This window comes from Raphanus sativus, chromosome 2 (genome assembly GCF_000801105.2).
Source record: "Raphanus sativus cultivar WK10039 chromosome 2, ASM80110v3, whole genome shotgun sequence".
Classification (NCBI taxonomy): Eukaryota; Viridiplantae; Streptophyta; class Magnoliopsida; order Brassicales; family Brassicaceae; genus Raphanus; species Raphanus sativus.
Genome location: NC_079512.1, coordinates 38,295,356 through 38,316,904, shown reverse-complemented (window position 1 = coordinate 38,316,904; position 21,549 = coordinate 38,295,356). Strand labels below are relative to the sequence as shown.

At 38.1% G+C, this 21,549-nt stretch overlaps 2 protein-coding genes, 1 long non-coding RNA gene and 1 pseudogene across 3 annotated transcripts; 3 read left to right on the top strand and 1 right to left on the bottom strand.

Moving 5' to 3' along the window:
- Positions 1-1,513: 1,513 nt before the first annotated feature.
- Positions 1,514-3,024, top strand: LOC108833628 (cysteine protease XCP1). Its single transcript, XM_018607040.2, has 4 exons — positions 1,514-2,045; positions 2,132-2,367; positions 2,442-2,582; positions 2,663-3,024. The coding sequence occupies exons 1-4, from the start codon at positions 1,565-1,567 to the stop codon at positions 2,876-2,878; spliced, it is 1,074 nt and encodes a 357-aa protein (XP_018462542.1). The 5' UTR covers positions 1,514-1,564; the 3' UTR covers positions 2,879-3,024.
- A 35-nt stretch (positions 3,025-3,059) lies between these two features.
- LOC108833627 (damage-control phosphatase At2g17340) lies at positions 3,060-5,669 on the bottom strand. The gene is made up of 12 exons (XM_018607039.2): positions 5,346-5,669; positions 4,976-5,041; positions 4,790-4,856; positions 4,647-4,715; positions 4,426-4,566; positions 4,190-4,318; positions 4,014-4,100; positions 3,849-3,923; positions 3,683-3,760; positions 3,520-3,597; positions 3,377-3,439; positions 3,060-3,301 (listed from the first exon to the last, which is right to left on the bottom strand). The coding sequence occupies exons 1-12, from the start codon at positions 5,513-5,515 to the stop codon at positions 3,221-3,223; spliced, it is 1,104 nt and encodes a 367-aa protein (XP_018462541.1). The 5' UTR covers positions 5,516-5,669; the 3' UTR covers positions 3,060-3,220.
- Positions 5,670-11,258: 5,589 nt separating this feature from the next.
- Positions 11,259-13,758, top strand: LOC130508297 (uncharacterized; annotated as a pseudogene).
- A 2,217-nt stretch (positions 13,759-15,975) lies between these two features.
- LOC130499434 (uncharacterized) lies at positions 15,976-17,392 on the top strand. The gene is made up of 4 exons (XR_008938303.1): positions 15,976-16,222; positions 16,544-16,610; positions 16,874-16,998; positions 17,085-17,392. It is a non-coding gene; the product is annotated as an uncharacterized LOC130499434 (long non-coding RNA).
- Positions 17,393-21,549: the final 4,157 nt, after the last annotated feature.

The following is a 21,549-nucleotide window of genomic DNA, read 5'->3' as shown; positions in this document are numbered from 1 at the left end:
AATAATCGGACCTATCGCGGGCCGCCACGTGGCGTGGGACCCGCAGAATAGTGAAGACTCGGGTTCACTGCGGTGAACTTCTCTCTCCCAAGTTCTTCACTCTTTGATTATTATATTATTTTTTTTTTTCGAAAAACGTGTGACCCCTTCTCTAAATCCTCTAATGGGGGTGCTCTAACACAGGCTGTGTTTTTATTCCCCCGCTTTTTTTTTTCTTTTCCTGTGTGGGATCCATTTTACTTTTATGCCCAGCACCAGCAGCCAATTACATGCATAGATTCATTATTTTGTTTTTTTTTTAATTAAAAATAAAAAGTATTATTTTTAGATTTGTCATTTGTGTAGTTATTATATGAATACTCCTATAAATATTAGGAAATACGACCATTTATATGAACTCTTTGTGAATATATAATTTATAGATATATCTTCATCAGTCTTAGGTTGCATAGCTCAATCTAAAATACAAATTTAATCAGTTAACTTTAAATTTAAGGTTGTTTTACTGTAAACCAGTTGCTTATTTGTGTGACTCATGTTAAGACAAGTCTTATTGTGGTGTCTTTATTTGTTTCTTTTTCTTCTTCTTCTTCTTCCAGAATATACAAGCCCAACAGCAATAACAGAGTATTTATATACAAGCCCAACAGAAATAACAATGGATTTTATATATACAAGCCCATGTTAAACAGAAATAACAACGAAGTTAAAAGTCTTTCCCACTTCTGCTACTGTTCAAGAATCTCTTACAGGTCAATGATCTAACATTTGTTATCCATGTTACTCAGTTTCTAACTACTTGTGGTGTAATCTTTTATGTGGCAGTACTATATTTTTGCATATGTAGACTCCCCAGGCTATCAGATTATTGAAGAACCTCAACATCATAAGTACTGGTGTCTTGTACATAATTATATTGAAGAGAAAGTTGGTTGTTTTATTTCAATCCAAATGGATTTTATAGCTTCTAGTGAATAGTTGTTCTGGAAATGCACAGTTTTATATATTTTAAACCCCTCAGCTTTTTCTCTTCTTTGTTCAGAACACAAACTTCTTGATTTCATATGTGAAGAGGCTCTGTTTATTCAGTTTGCTTACTAGCTTCTCTAACAGGTTGAGCGAGATTCTGTGGGCATGCTTCATCCTATTGTGTTGTGGCTGCACCACTGCTCAGTTGAAATCAAAGTCATTTTTGGCTCTTGACACGTTATTTATTTCCTGTGAGAGTGTGTCTAATAATAGAAACTTTAAGCTCTTTCGCCTCTATAGTTACTTCCTTTTATTATGATAATATAATATTTGATTAACTTCTCTGAAAGTGAAGCTATCTGTGTTGAAAATTGGCATGCTTAGAGCAAAAGGCAAAAACTAAGAAGAGATCCAACCGTGAAGACTTGGAGACCGATGTACTTGTTTTTTTAAATTTAAATTTAATCAGTGTCTTTGCTTCAAAGCAAATACTTTGAGACTTTGCCGTCTCTCCCTCTTGTATATAAACCTTATGCCTCTACTCTCTTTTCACATCATCTCATTCTTCCTCCTCCTCTCCTCGCCTTTAGCTATAATGGCTTTCTCTACACCATCACTTGCCAAACTCTCTCTTTTGGTCGCCATTTCGGCATCAGCACTCCTCTGCTCTGCTCTTGCCCGTGATTTCTCCATCATTGGATACACACCTGAGCATCTATCATCCACTGATAACCTTCTAGAGCTCTTTGAGTCATGGATGTCAGAACACAGCAAGGCTTACCAAAGCGTTGAGGAGAAGGTGCACAGGTTCGAGGTGTTCAGGGATAACCTGATGCATATAGACCAGAGGAACAACGAGATCAGCAGTTACTGGCTGGGGTTAAACGAGTTTGCAGATTTGACCCATGAAGAGTTCAAAAGGAAGTATCTCGGACTTGCAAAGCCTCCGCAGTTCTCTAGAAAGAGGCAGCCCTCCTCTGCTAACTTCAGGTACAGAGACGTCACAGACTTGCCTAAATCCGTTGACTGGAGGAAGAAAGGCGCTGTGACTCCTGTCAAGAACCAGGGTTCATGTGGTAACGTTTCTCTCTTTTTATTTTTCTTGTTCATAAGTAGACAGAACAAGAGATTGATTAGAATGGATCTCCTTTGTCATCTGCAGGTAGTTGTTGGGCGTTTTCGACAGTTGCAGCTGTTGAAGGGATCCACCAGATCACAACAGGGAACCTGAGTTCGCTTTCAGAGCAAGAACTCATAGACTGTGACACAACTTACAACAATGGTTGCAATGGAGGTCTAATGGACTACGCATTCCAGTACATCATTTCCACAGGAGGACTCCACAAAGAAGACGATTACCCCTACCTCATGGAGGAAGGCATTTGCCAAGAGCAGAAGGTAAACAAAACATAGATTCAGAAATGCATCTTTTTATAAAACACTTTCTGACTCATTCGTGAACCTTTATACAGGAGGATGTAGAAGTTGTGACAATCAGCGGCTATGAAGATGTCCCAGCAAACAGTGATGAAAGCCTTGTGAAGGCTTTAGCTCATCAACCTGTCAGTGTGGCTATTGAGGCTTCAGGAAGAGACTTCCAGTTCTACAAAGGGGTACATATAAAAAAAATATCTAAACTTTGTGTTGTGTATAATCTCCAATCTTGCTTAACTTTGTTTTGGTGCTTTTACAGGGAGTGTTCAATGGGAAGTGTGGAACAGAGCTAGACCATGGTGTAGCTGCAGTTGGGTACGGTTCATCAAAGGGATCTGACTATGTGATTGTGAAGAACTCATGGGGACCAAGATGGGGAGAGAAAGGGTTCATTAGGATGAAGAGAAACACTGGTAAACCTGAGGGAATCTGCGGAATCAACAAGATGGCTTCATATCCTACCAAGACTAACTAAGACGACTCACATCTATCTTCTCATTCTGCTACTGCTTCCTATGTTTTCCTTTTCTTTCAAACATTTCTATTCTACCTGTTTAAAACACTTCATATTGTATTTGATGAATTTGAGATTTTAAAATAATATTGTCAGATTTCTCTTCACTGGGAGTCCTCTAAAATGCTCAAATACCATCATATCAAGAATGTTGAAAGAGTTTTCCAATTCTTATATCTGAGTGTGCAGAGAGAAAGAGAGATAGGGAGGAGTTTAAACTAAAACTTACAAAGACTAACAGTTTTTAATATAATAAACTGTTTGGCTTGGTGCAGTAAAAAAATGTAGGTTGTGGGAATACAATCAGCTCTGAACTTCATTGTATTTGATGACGCAGTCATAAAGCCGTCCTCCCAGAAACTGTGCTACCTCTGGATGCTTCACCTGCATAAATGAGAAAAGAATCAAGAACCCAATAAACAGGAGGATAAGGAATCTATTAAGTTAATAATTAATTACCATTCCAATCTTGAGGGAATCACACTTGAACTGAGCATAAAGGTTTGTCTCTATTCCACGTCCCTGGGGTTCAGAAACAATCTAGGAGTCAGTTTACTGAAAATTGAAAACCTAAAAGTAGACAAGGGACTAGTAGATCTTACCATGCCTTCTAAGATGACCAAGTCTGCATCGGTTGAAAGGTATGCAACCTCCTGTGATACTCTTGCCAGATCAATAACCTGCAACGATAATCAGTAATAATACATGAATATATGCATATGTTGGAGGTCCATCCTACTTATGAGAGCTTTTGGAATATCATACCGGTAAGTCATTCCCAGAGTTTGCAATCAGAAGATTCGAGATATCAACACCCATCAGTTGTCCATTTTCATCCTTAAGCTGGTCAAAATAAAGACTCAGTCAAGGTCAAGTTTTCTTTAATCTGCAATGGACGATATAATAAATAGATATACTCCATATGTAGCACCTTTGATAAGATCTCTGCAAGCTCGGTATAAGTGACATCATTGATAGATGGAAGCTCATTAGCAGCCAGCACCACCTTCAAAGGAAAGAATCAAAAGCATGAAAGATTTAGAGTATGCTTTAACTAAGAACTAACGATAATGTCCTCCTTAAAAGAGTACCACACCTGCATTCCTTGACGTAGCATTTCTCTAGCAAACGGCAAGATCCCCAAAATTATGTCTGCACCAGAGTTGTCAACAAATATCACAGCCTGTAATGAAAAATAAAAACAAATCAGTTTGTACTGTGATCTAGCTTGAAAAAGGGAAAAAAAAAACAGAGTGAAGTTAGATGAGTGACCTTCTTCCAAGGCTTCTTGAGCCATCTAGCTTGAAAGTTGTCCAAGTCATCAATGACCCATGGCCGTGGAACCAAGTTTTGACAGCTAGCCAAGAATGACATTCCATCCTTTGAGAATACCTCCGCAAGCTTCAGTTATGGGACAAATAAAGACAAAGATTCATTCATTAAGATATTTAAACAGAAGAGACTTGAAAGAGGAAAGAGATGATATATATATATATATATATGCATACCTGTGCAGATCCGAGATCAAAGATGTTTCCAGCGAAAATACCTCTTACAAGACTCTCAATGCGCTTGCCTTCATCTTCAATAGCATCACTCAGACGGACGACTTCAGGAAATAGTGATATAGCCTTTGCATTCTCCTCATCCTATAGAATATATATCATGAATCAGCCAAGATAAATCATGCTATTGGAATAAAGCCATTGACAAGGAAACAACCCCACACCTTAACTTTCTTGAAAATGTCTCTGAATCCCAATTCTCTGAGTATTAGCTCACGAATTCTACAAAGAAGCTGCCAAAAAAAACAAATATCCATGAACAACAAAAGCTCGATACAAGCAAGCAATGTAGTTTTGTTTAACTTACGATGCAATCTGGTGGTCCACCATGGCTCTCCGGATCTTTCTTCAAGTCCTCAAGAATCTCCGCATACCTTAAAAAAGTTCCAACCAAGAAATTAAAACACACAACGCTTTTTGGCTAAAACAGTACCTCTTTGCAGCAGATTAAACCAATGAATCATCCTTACTGAAACAATGAAAAAAAAGGTACCTTTGAGCAAACTTTTCAGCTCGAACAGGAGCATCTGGAACAGATGTATCGCTCTCTGCACGCTCCCTGCAACAACAACAACAAAAAAGGAAGCAGCTTTTTAGATCAGGAATGTTATCAAGACAAAACCCAACAAGAAAAGACACAAAAAGAGTGTGAATCACAGATTCAACAAAACATGAGCTTCCGACCAATCAGTATGTAGATCATCCAGATCAATTAACGAATAAAGTACAGATCTTTGGACAAAAAAAAATCAAAGCTTTGACAAGACCCATGAACAAAAACAACCCTAGGCCTAGCAAAGAATCTAACTTTCACAGAAAAATAAGATGATGAAAGATAAAAAGGAATAGAGAGAGAGGGGAACTTGAAAGAAGGGATGGAGTTGAGGAAGAGATCGATCCAAGAGATCTCAGTGGGGGTAGCCTTCTTGGGGTTATCAGAAGGGAATCGATAAGGAATGGTGCACGCTCTGTAGTTTGATTCTATCGGTATCGGTAACAGAGGCAACGGAACCATCACTGAGTCGCTCTCCATTTTTTTATGATCCTTCTTCTTCACTCGAAAGCAGTAACAAAATTGCAACCTAGGCGTGTGGGAGAGAGAGAGAGATCTCAGAATCTTTCTGAAACGAAATCAGCACTCCCCTCGATGTTGTTATTTTAACGATGAGACATACATGTGTGGACTCTGTCATCTTTCTGTCCGATCAATAGTTGGTTTCATTTGTTTTGTCTTGGTGGTACTGTTAATTCGGTTCGGTTGGGTCCGGTTCGGTTAACTCAATTTCTTTTGGAAAGTTTGTTTCTTTCCATAACAGATTGTGTAGGGTAGGAAATCTTTTTTAAAAAAGATTTGCTTCACGTCGGGTTGTTCGTAGCCAAGTGGCTGCTGAGCTCTGTCTTCGGGCCCTGACGTCTGGAGTTCGACTCCTACTTACCTCAGTTTGAGGATTAAATGTCTAAAAACGACCAGTTGACAAAAAAAAAAAAAAAATTTGCTTCACAAGTTTTTAACCGGCCCCTCTCTCTTTCGCTCAAAACCCTAGCAAGCTTCATAAATCTCAACCTTCTGAGTCGATCTCAAAGTGGTAAATCTTTCCATAGCATGGATACCAAAGATTTTATGTAAAGTTTCTCGCGCGAGGGCTGTTATAGTACATATAGTTGGTTTGTATATCGGTACACTTGAACCGGATATTGATTGATTTATAGTAGTCGGTTTAGTAAGTCGAGTCTTGTATATAAACTTCACTTTGTACATTTTGATTAATTAATGAGAAATGAGATACTTTACTCATATGGTATCAGAGCGATGAGATCTCGTTTTCTCTAACTGACTTCCGCCGTAACGAACTTTCTCCTCCGCAACTGCCACTCGTCTCGCCGGAATCTCACCGGAATCACCTCATCGTCTCGATTCTTCGATTCGATTCATCGTCTTCGTCGCCCTCCCTATGCAATCTCAGCTTGATTAAGTCTCATTCGCGACTTTTGAGCTGTTATTGATATCAATGGGGAAGCGCAATTGCAAGTCTCGCTATCGCCGTTCTTCACCGGATCTTCCGGAATACGGTTCTCAATCATCTCCGACGGCTCGTGATCTTCCCTCGGGATCTAATCCGCCACGAGCAAGCTCCGGAGCTCCTGATCCTCTCGATACGAATCGTTCTGTCACTCCGTCGTCTGTTGATCGGTTTGAGGTATCGAACTCTCCCGATAACATTCACTCTCCGTATTATCTTCATAGCTCAGATCATCCTGGATTAGTTCTCGTTGCCGAATCTCTAGATGGTAGCAATTATGGTGTTTGGATCATTGCTATGACGACTAGTCTTGAAGCTAAGAATAAGCTAGGATTTGTTGATGGATCGATAGTGAAACCGTCTGAAGATGATCCCTATTTCAAGATTTGGTGCCGCTGTAACAGCATGATAAAATCTTGGTTGCTGAACAGTGTTGCTAAATCGATCTATACTAGCATCCTTTACTTCAAGACTGCTTCTGAGATTTGGACTGATCTTCATTCTCGTTTCCACAAGTCTAACCTGCCTCGTCTCTACAAGCTTCGTCATCAGTTACATTCGTTTCGTCAAGGGAGCCTCAGTCTTGCTTCTTACCATACCAAAACTCAGTCACTATGGGAAGAACTTGCTAATATTCAGGCTACAAATCGTACGATCGAAGAACTTTTGGCTGAACGTGAGACGAACAGGATCATTGATTTTCTCATGGGGTTAAATGATAACTACGAAAACATTCGCAGTAGAATCCTCATGAAGAAGAATCTTCCTTCTTTCTCTGAGATTTATAATCTACTTGATCAAGAGGACAGTCAAAAGGAAGCTAGCAATTCTCTGGATATATCTTCTGCTGCAGCATTTCAGGTTGCTCAACCTTCTGATCAGGCTGTGAACAAATCGGCATTACTCACTTCAGGGGGACAGTCTACTGGTTATCAGCGCAGAGACCGTCCTTACTGCACGTTTTGTCATCGTCCTGGCCATCTCATTGATCGCTGCTACAAGAAGCATGGATATCCGAATAGTATGAAACCAGCTCAGAGTTCTGCTAAGCCATTCTCTTCAGTCTCAGCTAATGCTGCTATTTCAGACTCTCTCCAGAGTAATGAGCCTCTTTCGTCAACAGAACTTTCGGCTGCGCAGATTCAACAACTGGTATCCTTCCTCAGCACTAAACTTCAGAGTCCAAGTGTTCATCCTGAACCTGAAGTTCACTCTGTCTCAGCTTCCTTACCTTCTTCCTCTTCCACATGCCCAATTTCCGGTACTTCTCATCCTTCTATCCTTTGTTCTTTTACCGGAATTGATAGGCCCTATGTCTGCTCTAGTAATCCTTCTATTACTCCTCTAAATGCTTGGGTGATTGATTCTGGTGCCACTAATCATATCTGCCATCAGAAATCTTCTTTTCTTTCTTTCAAATCTCTTCCTAATACCACTGTCACTTTACCCACTGGTGTTATGGTAAGCATTGTCGGAATAGGAATCATTGAACTGGGTAGTAACCTCATCCTTTCAGATGTCTTATACATACCTCAGTTTAAATTCAACCTCCTAAGTGTTAGTTGCCTTACCAAACATCTTCGCTGTAGGGTATGGTTTGATGATGTTTCTTGTGGTATTCAGGAGCCTACTCAGGGATTAATGATTGGAATGGGTAGAGAAGTGGCCAACCTTTATTTCTTGGATGTCGAGTCTTTATCAATAAAAGGTACTCTGCCTTCTCCCATTGTAGCCTCTGTATCGCACCCTGATATTTGGCATAAAAGATTAGGACATCCATCTGTTTCAAAACTTCAATGTATGCACAATGTGCTTGATATTCCCAAAAATCAAATAAAAATTGATTCTCATTGCAAAGTTTGTCATTTATCCAAACAAAAACACTTACCCTTTGTTTCTCATAACAACCTCAGTTCATCTCCTTTTGAGTTACTTCATATAGATACTTGGGGTCCCTTTTCTGTTCCAACTCATGATGGATATAGGTACTTCCTTACCATAGTGGACGATTGTTCTAGGGCTACCTGGGTGTATTTACTTCGGGCTAAGTCAGATGTCTTGAAAGTGTTTCCTGATTTTATCACAATGGTAGAGAATCAGTTTGATAGGAAGGTTAAAGGGGTTAGATCCGACAATGCACCAGAACTCAGATTCTCTTCTTTCTATCAATCTAAAGGAATCATTTCTTATCATTCTTGCCCTGAAACTCCTCAACAAAATTCTGTTGTTGAGCGCAAGCATCAACACATTCTAAACGTTGCTCGATCCCTCTTATTTCAATCCCATGTTTCTCTTTCTTACTGGGGTGACTGTATCCTTACAGCAGTTCACCTCATTAACCGCCTTCCTGCTCCCATTCTTGATAATAAATGTCCTTTTGAGGTTTTAACAAAGAAAATCCCTGATTATTCTCAACTAAAAGTTTTTGGATGTCTTTGTTATTCCTCTACATCACCCAAGAGCAGACATAAGTTTGATCCTAGAGCTCGTGCTTGTATCTTTTTAGGCTATCCTTCTGGTGTCAAAGGATACAAACTCTTAGATCTTGAGACTAACACTATTCTCGTCTCAAGGCATGTCGTTTTTCACGAAGAGCTCTTTCCTTTAGTTGGAACTGATATGTCTCTTGAAGCTTCTTCTTTCTTTCCAGATCATGTTCCCCGTTCTCCTGTGCAAAATAATGCTCCTGAGAATGAGACTTCTTCTCATTCTTCAACTCCGGAACCTTTGCCCACTGCAAATCTTCCTAAAGATGTATCTGAACCTTCTGTTCAAACATCACACAGGAGAACTAAACAGCCTGCTCATCTCAAAGACTACTATTGCAATGCAACAGGGTCTTCAACCATTCATGAAATATCTTCCTTTTTGTCATATGGCCATCTTTCTTCTCCTTATCTTGCTTTTTTAGTTGCCATTGACAAAGTTAAAGAACCCCAAACCTATGCTGAGGCAAAGCGACTTCTTGTTTGGGATGAACCGATGGACGATGAAATTACTGCTCTGGAGGATACTGGAACTTGGACTATCTGCACATTGCCTCCTGATAAGACTCCTATCGGTTGTAAGTGGGTTTTCAAAGTCAAATTCAATGCTGATGGGACTATTGAACGTTACAAAGCTCGTTTGGTTGCTAAGGGGTACACACAACAGGAGGGAATAGATTATCTTGAGACTTTCTCTCCGGTTGTAAAGCTCACTACCGTCAAGCTCATTCTTGCCCTCTCAGCAATCTATAACTTCACTCTTCATCAGCTTGACATATCGAATGCATTCCTTAATGGTGATCTCCAAGAGGAGATTTACATGAAGTTACCTCCAGGATATGTATCTCGAAAGGGGGACAAACTGCCTGAGAATGCAGTTTGTAAACTCCAAAAGTCTCTCTATGGCCTTAAGCAAGCCTCTCGCCAATGGTTCCTTAAGTTCTCCACTACCTTAACTTCCTTGGGTTTCACTCAGACCTACTCTGATCATACATGTTTTCTCAAGTCTACGGGTGATCTTTTTCTCTGTGTCATTGTTTACGTCGATGACATTATTATATCAAGTAACAATGATGCTGAAGTGGAGCTTCTCAAAGCTCAGTTGAAATCATTTTTCAAGCTTCGTGATCTTGGTCCTATGAAATACTTCTTAGGACTGGAGATTGCACGTTCCACTGAAGGCATTCATGTTTGTCAGAGAAAATATGCTCTTGATCTTCTTGATGAAACAGGTCTATTGGGTTGTAAGCCATCAAGCATTCCTATGGATCCTTCTCTGAAACTGTCTAGTGAAACTGGTGGAGACTTCGTAGATGCTGAAGCGTATCGCAGACTCATTGGGCGTCTTATGTATCTACAGATTACACGACCTGATATTACGTTTGCCGTTAACAAGCTAAGCCAGTTCTCCTCTGCTCCTCGCGAGAGTCATCTCAAGGCTCTTCTCAAAGTCTTGCACTACATCAAAGGTACCGTTGGTCAGGGTCTGTTCTATTCTTCGAAAGCTGAGATGCAGTTACAGGCTTTTGCTGACGCTGACTGGGGATCTTGTCAAGACACACGAAGATCTACGTCTGGGTTTTGTATCTTCTTGGGTACATCACTCATTGCTTGGAGATCGAAGAAACAACAAGTTGTATCTAAGAGTTCTGCTGAAGCTGAGTATAGAAGCCTCTCTCTCATTTCAGATGATCTGTTATGGCTTACTAACTTCTTTACTGAGCTTCGTCTACCTCTGGTTAAGTCTACCTTGCTGTTCTGTGACAACATGGCTGCTATTCACATAGCTCATAACTCTGTTTTTCACGAGCGAACGAAGAACGTTGAGATGGATTGTTATAGTGTTCGTGAACGACTTATTGCTGGACTATACAAGCTCTTACATGTGCGTACTGATCTACAGCTTGCTGATCCATTTACTAAGCCCCTCTATCCTGCACAGTTTCAACGACTTATTGGCAAGATGGGTCTCCGTAACATCTTCGTCCCATCTTGAGGGGGACTGTTATAGTACATATAGTTATTTTGTATATCGGTACACTTGAACCGGATATTGATTGATTTATAGTAGTCGGTTTAGTAAGTCGAGTCTTGTATATAAACTTCACTTTGTACATTTTGATTAATTAATGAGAAATGAGATACTTTACTCATAAGGGCATGTCGTTTCTCTATTTGATTCCAACTCAGTGATGAGTTTTGGTTTCTCTAATTGAGCTAAAATTGATAAATAATTATTGTTGTTTTTCTTTAATGATTTTTTTGCAGAATGGTGAGTTCAGTTTCATGGATACCTAAAGGAGCAGCAAAAGTCATGCTTGACGCTGCTGAACCTCCTTCTAAGGAGAATATCCAAGAGCTCATCAACAATGGCACTCTCAAGAAAAGGTTATAACCGGTTCCTTTTAAGCTTTCTTTTTTTCTCTTAAAAAAAAAAGAAAAAAAAATCACTCGTTTATTGTTGCACGTACAGTACTCTGAGTGATATGTATGAAGAAGAAGAGATGGATGATGTTGAAGTTGCTCAAGCCAAGGCTGTAGCAAAATCTTTTGCAAAATCATGTACCATAAGCAACGGTGCTTCTACCTCTGCTTCTCCAACTGATCCTGAGGTAGCCAAGTTCATGAAAGAACTCGACATGGATAACTATGATGATGATGAGGATGATGGTATGTATATGTCGTTTTCTTTCCCTTTATATCCTAAAGATTTTTTTTCATATATCCTCCATGTTCATTGTCACTCCTCAGAGATTGATGTGTTTAGCTCTGGCCGTGGAGACCTTTATTACCCAAGCAATGACATGGATCCCTATCTGAACAATAATACTGACGTAAGCCATATTTATTATTTAGTTTTTTTCCTTTTAGAAACTAATTAAATACTGAATGTTTGAGAGTGTGGTTGAGTCACATAGGATGATTACTACGACTCAGACGATGTCGAGGCTATAACACTTAAGCCAACAGATTCACTGATCATCTGCGCTAGAGTTGAAGATGAAATCAACTACCTCGAGGTTTACAATTACGAGGGACCTCAAAATATGTATCTTCGTGAAGACATAATACTATCCAACCCTCCATTGTGTACAGCATGGCTTGATTGTCCTCTCAAAGGAGGGGATAAAGGTTAGTAGTGTATTATAGTGGCATTTTCCTAGCTATATTGGTGATGATATTATAACTTTTATCTCAAGTTTTGCTTTCGTGTTTGCAGGGAACTTTGTAGCTATCGGGTTCAAGGGATCACCGACGATTGAGATATGGGATCTTGACGTTGTATGTAAATGTAGCTGTCTTTTGGATCTTTATATATGTTATATCAATCATGAGATAGTATTTTGTAATGCGTTTCAGGCTAAGGAGGTGCTACCTTGTGTACAACTAGGTGCCGGGCAGGTGTGACAAATTAATAACTTTGCATCTCTTCTTCTGTTTTTTTTTCAAACTTATTAATTAACTTAGTTAGTTGTCTTTAATTATCTCTCTCTAGATATCAGATTGCGACATTGATCAATCAGTAATTGATCTAGCTTGGAACAAGGAGTTTAGGTATGCTTAAACTATGATTCCATGATGGCTCTTTAGACATGTGTGTGTGGGACTCTAACTTGACTTAACCGGAACAACAGGAATATAATTGCTAGTGCCAGTGCCGACAAAAAAGTTAAGGTTTGGGATGTGGCTACAGGACAGTGCAAGCTCACTCTAGAGCATCACACAGAAGTGGTATGTATGTGAAAACTCTTTTACATGCGTTCTTCCTTAATCAAGTGTCAATGCTCATGGTCTGTTGTGTTCGGTTAACAGGTTCAAGCGGTCGAATGGAACCACTATGCTCCGCAAGTCCTCCTCAGTGGCTCATATGACTGCACTGTAGTCTTGGTGATTGTTCTGTTCCATTGTTTTATTTTTCATGCATGTGTTGAGTCTTGTACATATAAACAATTTATCATTATGTTTTAAACTCGCTATGTTGTTGCAGAAAGATGGAAGGGACCCTTCTCACTCGGGTTTGAAATGGTCTACCAGTGCCAAAGTTGAAAGCTTGGCCTGGGATCCTCATAGCGAACACTCCTTTGTGGTGCGTTACACTTTCCTTTGCTCGCTAATAGACATCTAAGAATGACTTGTATAATTCGTTTTATTTTGTTCATACATCTTAGGTGAGTCTTGAAGATGGAACTGTGAAGGGATTTGATATACGTGCTTCTGATTTATCACCTAGTTTCACTATCCATGCTCATGATGACGAAGTCTCCTCCATCTCATACAACACATTTGCGCCTGATGTACATACATCTCTCTGTCTTTCTCTCTTGTGTCCTAACAGTTATTGTCTGTTTTGGCATTTAAGTCATTCTCCTTGCTGTGCAGCTTTTGGCTACAGGATCTATGGATAAAAGTGTGAAACTTTGGGATCTTTCAAACAATCAACCATCATGGGTTGCTACACATAATCCAAACGCTGTAAGAGCCATGAATTAGCATTTGTTTGCTTCCATGCACCTTTTCTTTGTTCACCATTTAAAACTTTGTTGTCAAAACAGGGAGGAGTTTTCTCAGTCTCGTTCTCTGCGGACTGCCCCTTCTTACTCGCTATTGGTGCCGAAAAAGGAAAGCTAAACGTGAGTAGTGACTCTGATACAAATAAATTCAACAAGTTGTTTTCTATGATGCAAACTAACGTTTATTTATTTGTGTTCGTCCTTGTGGCAGGTGTGGGATACACTATCTGACAGTGCCGTGTCCCGGAGATATGGTAGCAACCGACCATGACCCACTCGGGGAAGATACATGTTTGTTAACTCACATACATATATACCAAATTGGTCAAAATAATCTTAAGCCTTTTTATCAGTTTGTGCTTGGTGTCGATTACAGAAAAAGTGGTTTTTTTTTTCTTATTATCATCTCATATGAGTTCTACTTGTTGATGTTTGAAGTCCTGGAGTCAAGAAATTTATTGCAAATTTAACCAAAATATGTTTCTTGATCATGTCCTTGAATAATATCGTAATATATATGATCATCTCAGAACACCTATATAAGCCGAGCTTTTATTGTGTGGTTAGGCCTTTAGGATTTGTGAACGCAATTTGTATTTTCCTTTGTTAGGTAGAATTCATCTGCACTGAAGTTTTTTTTTCTTCAAGCAAAAATACTTGTCAGGTAGATCAAATGGTTAAACATGAATTAAGTAACAGCTTGGAGCTGCCTTTCAACTGGTCTCTCTGTTAAGCTACATAAGTCACAAGTTTTTGTCAAGAAAGGTGAGATTAGTTCATCACCAAACATACTTTACAGGCTCACCATAACCTAAACACTAATAGATACCACAATACCATCCATCTTCCTTGCACTAGCATTTGGTTGATCAAGTCAAACACAAATGCGTGCTTTGAATTATCTCGGTCGCCAAATCAATTCATTAACTAAAACGTTCGATATAGGTTGAAACGTTACATCTTTCCTTCCATCAGCATTTGGTTGATCCAATCAAACACAAATTTTTGTTTGAAAACGTCCACTTATTATTTAATCCAACTAATCAGAAATATAACTACAATTCTATGTATATAATAGATACATTTGTAGAAGTATAATACCATACAGCAAAAGAAAATCAATGCCTATCAGTATCCATTATATTCTATATTAAGAGGAGAAGAAGTCTTTGTACTTGGGCGTTCCGACACAAGTTGGTTTGGATTAAACACACAATATTCTTTTTTTTTTTTCCGTCAAAGATTTTTTTTTTTTATAATAAAAAGGGCCCAAGCCCATTACAACAAATACAACAAACTACAAGCCCAAAAAACCCGGGCCAAAATCGGAACTCAAATGGGCCTTTAAAACAAGCCGGCCCACTTTGAAAACCCTAATCACTAAACGAAGGGAGATGCCGCCGCCTCGTCGATCAAACCAAGGAAAACGCACGGACACGTGTCGCCATCCTCGACGTCGAGGGGACACGTGTCGTCAGGCCGGCTCACCACCGCCAACGCTTCTAGTCTTCTCCGGCGACCAGATCTTCGGACCGCCGGACCACATCGGAGCTCCAACCCTCCATCTAACTCCACCGCAATCATCTTACGCAACCGGGGGTTCCAATATCGGCGAGAATCAATCGCCCTAACGAGATCTCGCCCTCAATCCATTACTACAGACCCAAAGATGAAGCTTCACCACTCTCGACACCGGAAAGGCTCCACCGTCCACGACGTGAGACTAACCCAAACCCACAAACGCACCGAAGAAAGGAAATCAAAGAAAGGAGGAAAAACTTAATTAAAAACCGCAAAGAGGAACTAAGGCCGCCGTCGACAGAAGAGTATAGCGACGCGGAGACTTTAGCCGACCGTTCTCCTTTGTCGGAACAGGAGCCACGGCGGTCGCTCGAGCCGACCGGCCATCGAGAATACGATGCACCGACGGAGACAGAGAAGAAACCAAACGAGAGGACAAAAGGGAAACGATCCAGTAAGGGCCCGACCGACGACGAGGCTAACGGAGCCACCGTCGTCGGCCAGAAAACAAATTCCGTTTTACTTCTCTCTCCTCTCTAACTTCTCTCTAGGTAGACAAATCTCTCTGTAAACACACAATATTCTATGGCGTATGGTTTGGATTAAACACACAATAATCTATGGCGTATGGTTTGGTAAGAAACCAAAATAATCATTTGACTTTTACACTAATTTACTAATACAAGTCGGATTAGTTTTAAGTCTCGGATCAATGTCACTAGTACTTACTACTGTTACATGGAGTTATGTTACGTGAGTACCGGTTACGTTCCAGTAAAGTCAAACTAATCGAGACCATTAATATCTATTTATATAAAGTACAGTTTCTATCCCTCCTGGGGTGTCCACCTAGGACGCCAGGCTGGAAACTCGTGTGCCCAGCAGTTGACACCTGTCGCGTCGATCAAAACTCTGCGTTTCATTTAATCCAACAATAATGGGTTTGACATCGTATTTTTTTTACGGCCCTGTGTTCCTCTCACCTGTCGCTAACCCTAAATTTCATCTTCGTTACTCTGAGTTTGACGGCCAGGATGACGATCGATGGTCCTTGGTTTTCCTGTAACGGATCGATCTATGATTACTAAGACTTTGGACTCATTAAATCAGACGCCAAGTAATGACTCTTCAATGCGTCGTTCCGTCGTCGAAATCTCTATTCGGATTGATCTATGATCTGTGAATCTGCAACTATAAATATGTAAGTTTCTTCCCATAGAAGTTCACTATTTCATTCTTCTCCACTGATAATTTAGACATGTTCTTAAAGAGAGACTTAAACAGTTGGTTAACAAAGAACATGCAGTGTCTTTTGTTTTTTTAGATATCAAAGATCATAACTTTTGTGGTCAGATTACTTTTACTTTGCAATTAGACTTATGTTGGTCGAAATGAACTTTGTTCATGGCTCTGGATCGTTACTTTTCTTTTTTATATGAAGTAGATACTCTTAAGATATTCAGATTATCAGTATATTACATAATATACTCTGTTTTATTGTATTTCCATGTTCTGTCTGTAGCTCACGAATGGCTGCAACGTAGGAGGCGCTGTGATATGAAAGATGATGAACTCATCAAAGACATAAGGTAAGAGCAGTTGAAGATTTTCTTTTTCTTGATTATCCAAGTTTTCTTTTTTTATCAGTTATTATATAGGCCTTTCGTAGATTAGCAAGTTTTGTGTTGTTTGAAAATTTGTTAATTTCTGGCGGCTTAGCCAGTCTTGACGAGTTTTATGTTTTGGGCAATGATAAACTAATTCTTAATCAAGTTTTCAGCAGTGAGTATGTGTGTGTAATGCTTAGTTGATTTTTTTTGATTCATTTGTGTTATGTATCCTGAATTAACAGTCATGAGAAAAATATATGAAGGAGTTTCTCATCAAGGAATGTCAATGTTACTTTGACACCTCGCCAAAAAGATCTGACGAGCTTTTCAGAAACATGGCGAGAATAGAGATACCAATAATATAATAGTAAGCACCCTACTCTGAAATCACAATTGCAGACGTATGTAGTGACTGAAATAATAGTCCCTCCAAATGTTTTATTGCAACCTCAGATGGGCAAGGAGTTCAATATCACCATCCACATCAATGGTTTATCCATATCTGGTTTTTGAGATGCCACAACTGGTTACTGGTGTCTCCAGTGTCAATGATTATGAAAGGATTTTGCACTACAGAACAAGCCTATAGGAGGACCAGTGTTCATCACAAGTTTTTAAGCGTAGAAGAATAAAACAGAGAGATTTGTAGATTATAAAAAGATTGTTTTTTGTCAACAGGTTATAAAAAGATTTAATGATAAATTTTATTCAAAAGATTGCTATTATTATGTGCAATATATGAAAATTTGAATGTGCTTTAATGATATATGTAAATAGCAGAAGCTCTGCAGAATAATCAAAGCTGAAAATTAGTAAAAGAAAAATACAATTGGTCAGAAGAAGGATATGTTTTTCTCCCAAATAAAGATGTGTAAAAATATTACTATAAGAATGAACGACATGAATAATATTATACAAATCTTAACAAAAAGAGAATAAATTAGTTACTAATATATACAAAATTGAGCTTTCGAAGCCGATAGGTGACTCCACTGTGAGAAGCTTTTTATCCAAATTTGTTGTACCCAAATGAACGCATCTAATGTCATTCAATGAAAGAAAACGTCAGTTATAACTCAAGCTGGTTATCTATCTATTTATATAAAGAAGAGTTGGTTCTCTCCTTCTGACACATCAGCATCCATGTCACAAATTCGAGTGATGAGGAGCTGACACGTGTCCATGCATCTAAAACACATCGTTTCATTAAAACTTCAGTTAGATGGGCTTCGATCTGTTCCCTGTTTGGGCTCTCCTTAGACTCATCTTCTCTTCGAGGGTTTCTTGAGTCGCTTCATCTCGACGGCGGCAGTTTCTGCAAATATCGAGAACGCCGAAGTTTTCCTTCGTTGCTTGAGCTTCTACCTACACAAGTAGTGGAGCTTCTCCACTTAACTGATTCGTTGTCTTCATATTTTCAAGCACTGGGTAACGAATGGTTGAGATATCTCTCCACCACCACTTTGCTCTTAAGTGACATGACTATTCAACAACGTTTCGAACCAACCATTTCCTAATCTCTGCATCGTAGTACCGCAAAGAACCTCACCGGATTGTGCCCACATTCAGATCTGTTTCAAAGTTGTAAGTGAATAAACAAACAAAGAAAAAAAACAGATCAAAGAGACCAGAAAAGTTACTTACCTATTGAAAGTATGTGGCTTTGGTAATGAATCCGAGTAGTGATGCGAGTTGGAACAAGTTTGTGAGGTTTCGACACTAAACTGTTTTAAGCAGACAGAGCAAATGTAGAGACCACATACCATTGCAAACACCAAAACTATCATCCTTACGAACAGAGGTGATCTCTTTGGTTGTTTTATTACAATCGCTGAACCGTCCTGTTTACATCAAACATTAAAACCTGAGAATATGAGTAAACCCTTAGTGCTTTAAAAACCATAACTTTAAATCTTATGAAGAAAAAAGAGAAGATTTTGAAGGCTGATTCCGATGATACAACTAACATGCAGAGAAACACAGAAGCTTAAATCACGAAAGATTAGATGAGAGTGGTAGAAAGAGAGTACCTTCAGGTATAAACAGATGGACTCCGCCATTGATGCTTCTGGAAGTTTATGAAACAGAGTGAATGCCTTCAGTGAAAAAAGTCTTCTGAAACAGAGTAACCATGGAAATGAAGAAGAAGAGGAGCTTAGATAGAAGGAGGATCTATTGGTTACTATATAGAAGATGATCTATAGGGGGTGAAGAAGAAGATGCGATCAGGTGGGGAAAGAAGAAGGTGAGGGGGTGAAACGAAGATGGAATGGGGTAGTGAAAGGAAGAAGAAGATTAGGTTTTGTCGGCTAGAGTGAAACAGTCAAGGTATTTTTTTTTTCCTTTCGGTTCAATTAACCATTCATTTTATGTAACAATACAAATTAAAATCCATTAGTAGCCCGATAACTAAAGTTCATTAATCAAAAATATGAGTATTGGACCACAAAAGCTAAATATGCATTCGCATACCAATTAAACTGAAAAAAATATTTACTAGACACCTAAAAACATGACAATTTCATATACAAAAGTCAATAATTTTAAATACATTGTATTTATAAAATAATAAATATTTATATTTAATTCAACATCTAGCTAATTGTTAATAGAAACACAAGCAATCTATCTATAACAATATAATTTTTATCTCTATTTAAATCATATCTCACGTTGACACGTAAACATTTTAAACATTTATTATTTAATATTATTTTGTTTTTATCAGAACATAATGATTTTTGGTTTTATCGATTTAATAAATAAAATAAAATGGAGTGTGGAATCATTTCTAATTTTTTTAAAATTCAGTTCCTTATGGCTATACTACACTAGCAAATGCCGTAACAGAAGTTAAAACTACGATAATATCAATATACACAATACACACACTAATGATTAGCTCATATTGTCATATATGTATAACGCCATAAAAAATGTCTTGCTACATGTAATCTGGAGGCTCATCACATTCAATAAATACAAAAATTATTTTACACAACAACATTCAAAGATGGAATAACACATATCTACAGAGCAGCCAAATGTTCGTATACAATGCTATTTACAATACAACAATACAATATAACTTATAAGTTATAATATAATGTTATGTAAAAAAGAGTTCGGGTTGACCAGCCACTTACATAATTTTAGATAGAAACTAAACAAAATTAGAGTTAACAGTTGTTAGAGTTGTATCTAAGCATCACGTCATGGAATTAAAATAACAATTTTTAATGTTATTTGACAAATCATAAAAGTATATGAGAAATGATTATATGTAATTGGTGAATCTTTGAAAGGTATTATTCATGTTAATATTACAATTAAATGATAGTTTTTTTTACAATTAAGCAAAATCAGTATGACACATGTTACTATTACAAGTAAATTATAAAATTTATTTTCATAATTTAAACTAAATATGTTAGTGTATGGTTAGGGAGTACTGTTAAAATATCGAAATTTGAATTTTAACAAATACCATCTCCGGATTACAACTTAGGCATTAAAATTAATAGTTTTAAAGTTTGGATTGCTACAATAAATCCATACCACCATTATACATAAAAACAATATGATATCTCACAATCTTTGCAAAACAAATTAACAATGACACAGTCACAAACATCATATGAAAAATTGGTCCGAATCATAGATGAACACAATCACGTAAATTTAAAAACACATTTAAAATATATTTGACAAAATATCAAATCTCGCCCGTAGGGCGGGCCGATCCTAGTGCACTTATAAATCGAATCAAATGCTCAGGTACTCCTGCCCGAAAAAAAAAAGAGCTGAGATACTCCTACCCGAAACTGACCGGATTTGAAATTAAATATATCTTTATTTAAATCAGAAAAATTATTAAAAGACCATGAAACCAACAGAAACTTGCATAATTACAACCCAACCAGGGCTATTTCGCGGACTATCCAGACCCGATCCACAAAATTCGGATCTCTTTCTCCATAACTTCCGAAAACTTTGTAAAACCTAGTGTAATTGTAAACTTGGTGTAACTGTACAGAAATTAATTCTTACTAATATTATTGTATGAATATACATTGTATCTAATACAAGTTATTTAAATTGAACTAATGCATACTTTTAGATTATAATGTTTTATTATATTAATTTTTGGACACAGTTGATGTTATTGATATATTTATTGATTTTTTTTAAAAAAATATTAGTTTATAGATATAACTAGAAAAATTACAAAATGTGAAGAGTCATTTACAGAAATTTATTAAAAGTAGATAAAATTAATTTTCAATTGGCAATGCACGAGCAGTCAAGTGTATATCACAAGCTGCACAATTCCAGAAACAAAGATCGCATTTCCACCGTGATTTTGATCCATTTAGGGAGACTACAAACACTAATTTTATGATTCTAGAGCACCAGCAATCATATGTCACATTAGGATCTATCATTTCAGCCATAGATAGAAATATGACAGGTTTTTCATAATCTCAATGGCCTGTGAGTTCCCAACTATTAATGATTTGAAACATCTGATCAACATGTTGACGAGTAAAAGCATGGTAGTTGTGAACCAATCCTCCATCATCAACACTAAAGGCTAAGTTCATCATACCATATACAAATAGGGCCAACAAGCATCCTCTCTCAGCAGCAAGATATATTTTTTTCTTACCAACTAAATGGAGGATGAAGAACTCATACATACCTCTCAAGTATATGGCCTCTGGATTACCCACACGGTAGCAACTAATTCTGAACATTCGAACATCATTGACCTTGTCTAGCCAGTCATTCATGTAAATGAGACTTGCCGATCTGTAGAAGTAATCATATCTTCCAATTTTGTTTAACCCGAAAAAAACAATCCGTGCACAACCAAAGTCTTGGATACTGGTCGTTGCTACGTTGTAGAGAATCTTAT

Coding starts and splice junctions, on each gene's coding strand:
- LOC108833628 (XM_018607040.2), top strand. CDS start 1,565: ATGGCTTTCTCTACACCATCACTTGCCAAACTCTCTCTTTTGGTCGCC. Junction 2,046..2,131: donor CAAGAACCAGGGTTCATGTG/GTAACGTTTCTC, acceptor TGTCATCTGCAG/GTAGTTGTTGGGCGTTTTCG. Junction 2,368..2,441: donor GCATTTGCCAAGAGCAGAAG/GTAAACAAAACA, acceptor ACCTTTATACAG/GAGGATGTAGAAGTTGTGAC.
- LOC108833627 (XM_018607039.2), bottom strand. CDS start 5,515: ATGGAGAGCGACTCAGTGATGGTTCCGTTGCCTCTGTTACCGATACCG. Junction 5,042..5,345: donor AACTCCATCCCTTCTTTCAA/GTTCCCCTCTCT, acceptor TTGTTGTTGCAG/GGAGCGTGCAGAGAGCGATA. Junction 3,598..3,682: donor ACTCTGGGAATGACTTACCG/GTATGATATTCC, acceptor TTATCGTTGCAG/GTTATTGATCTGGCAAGAGT.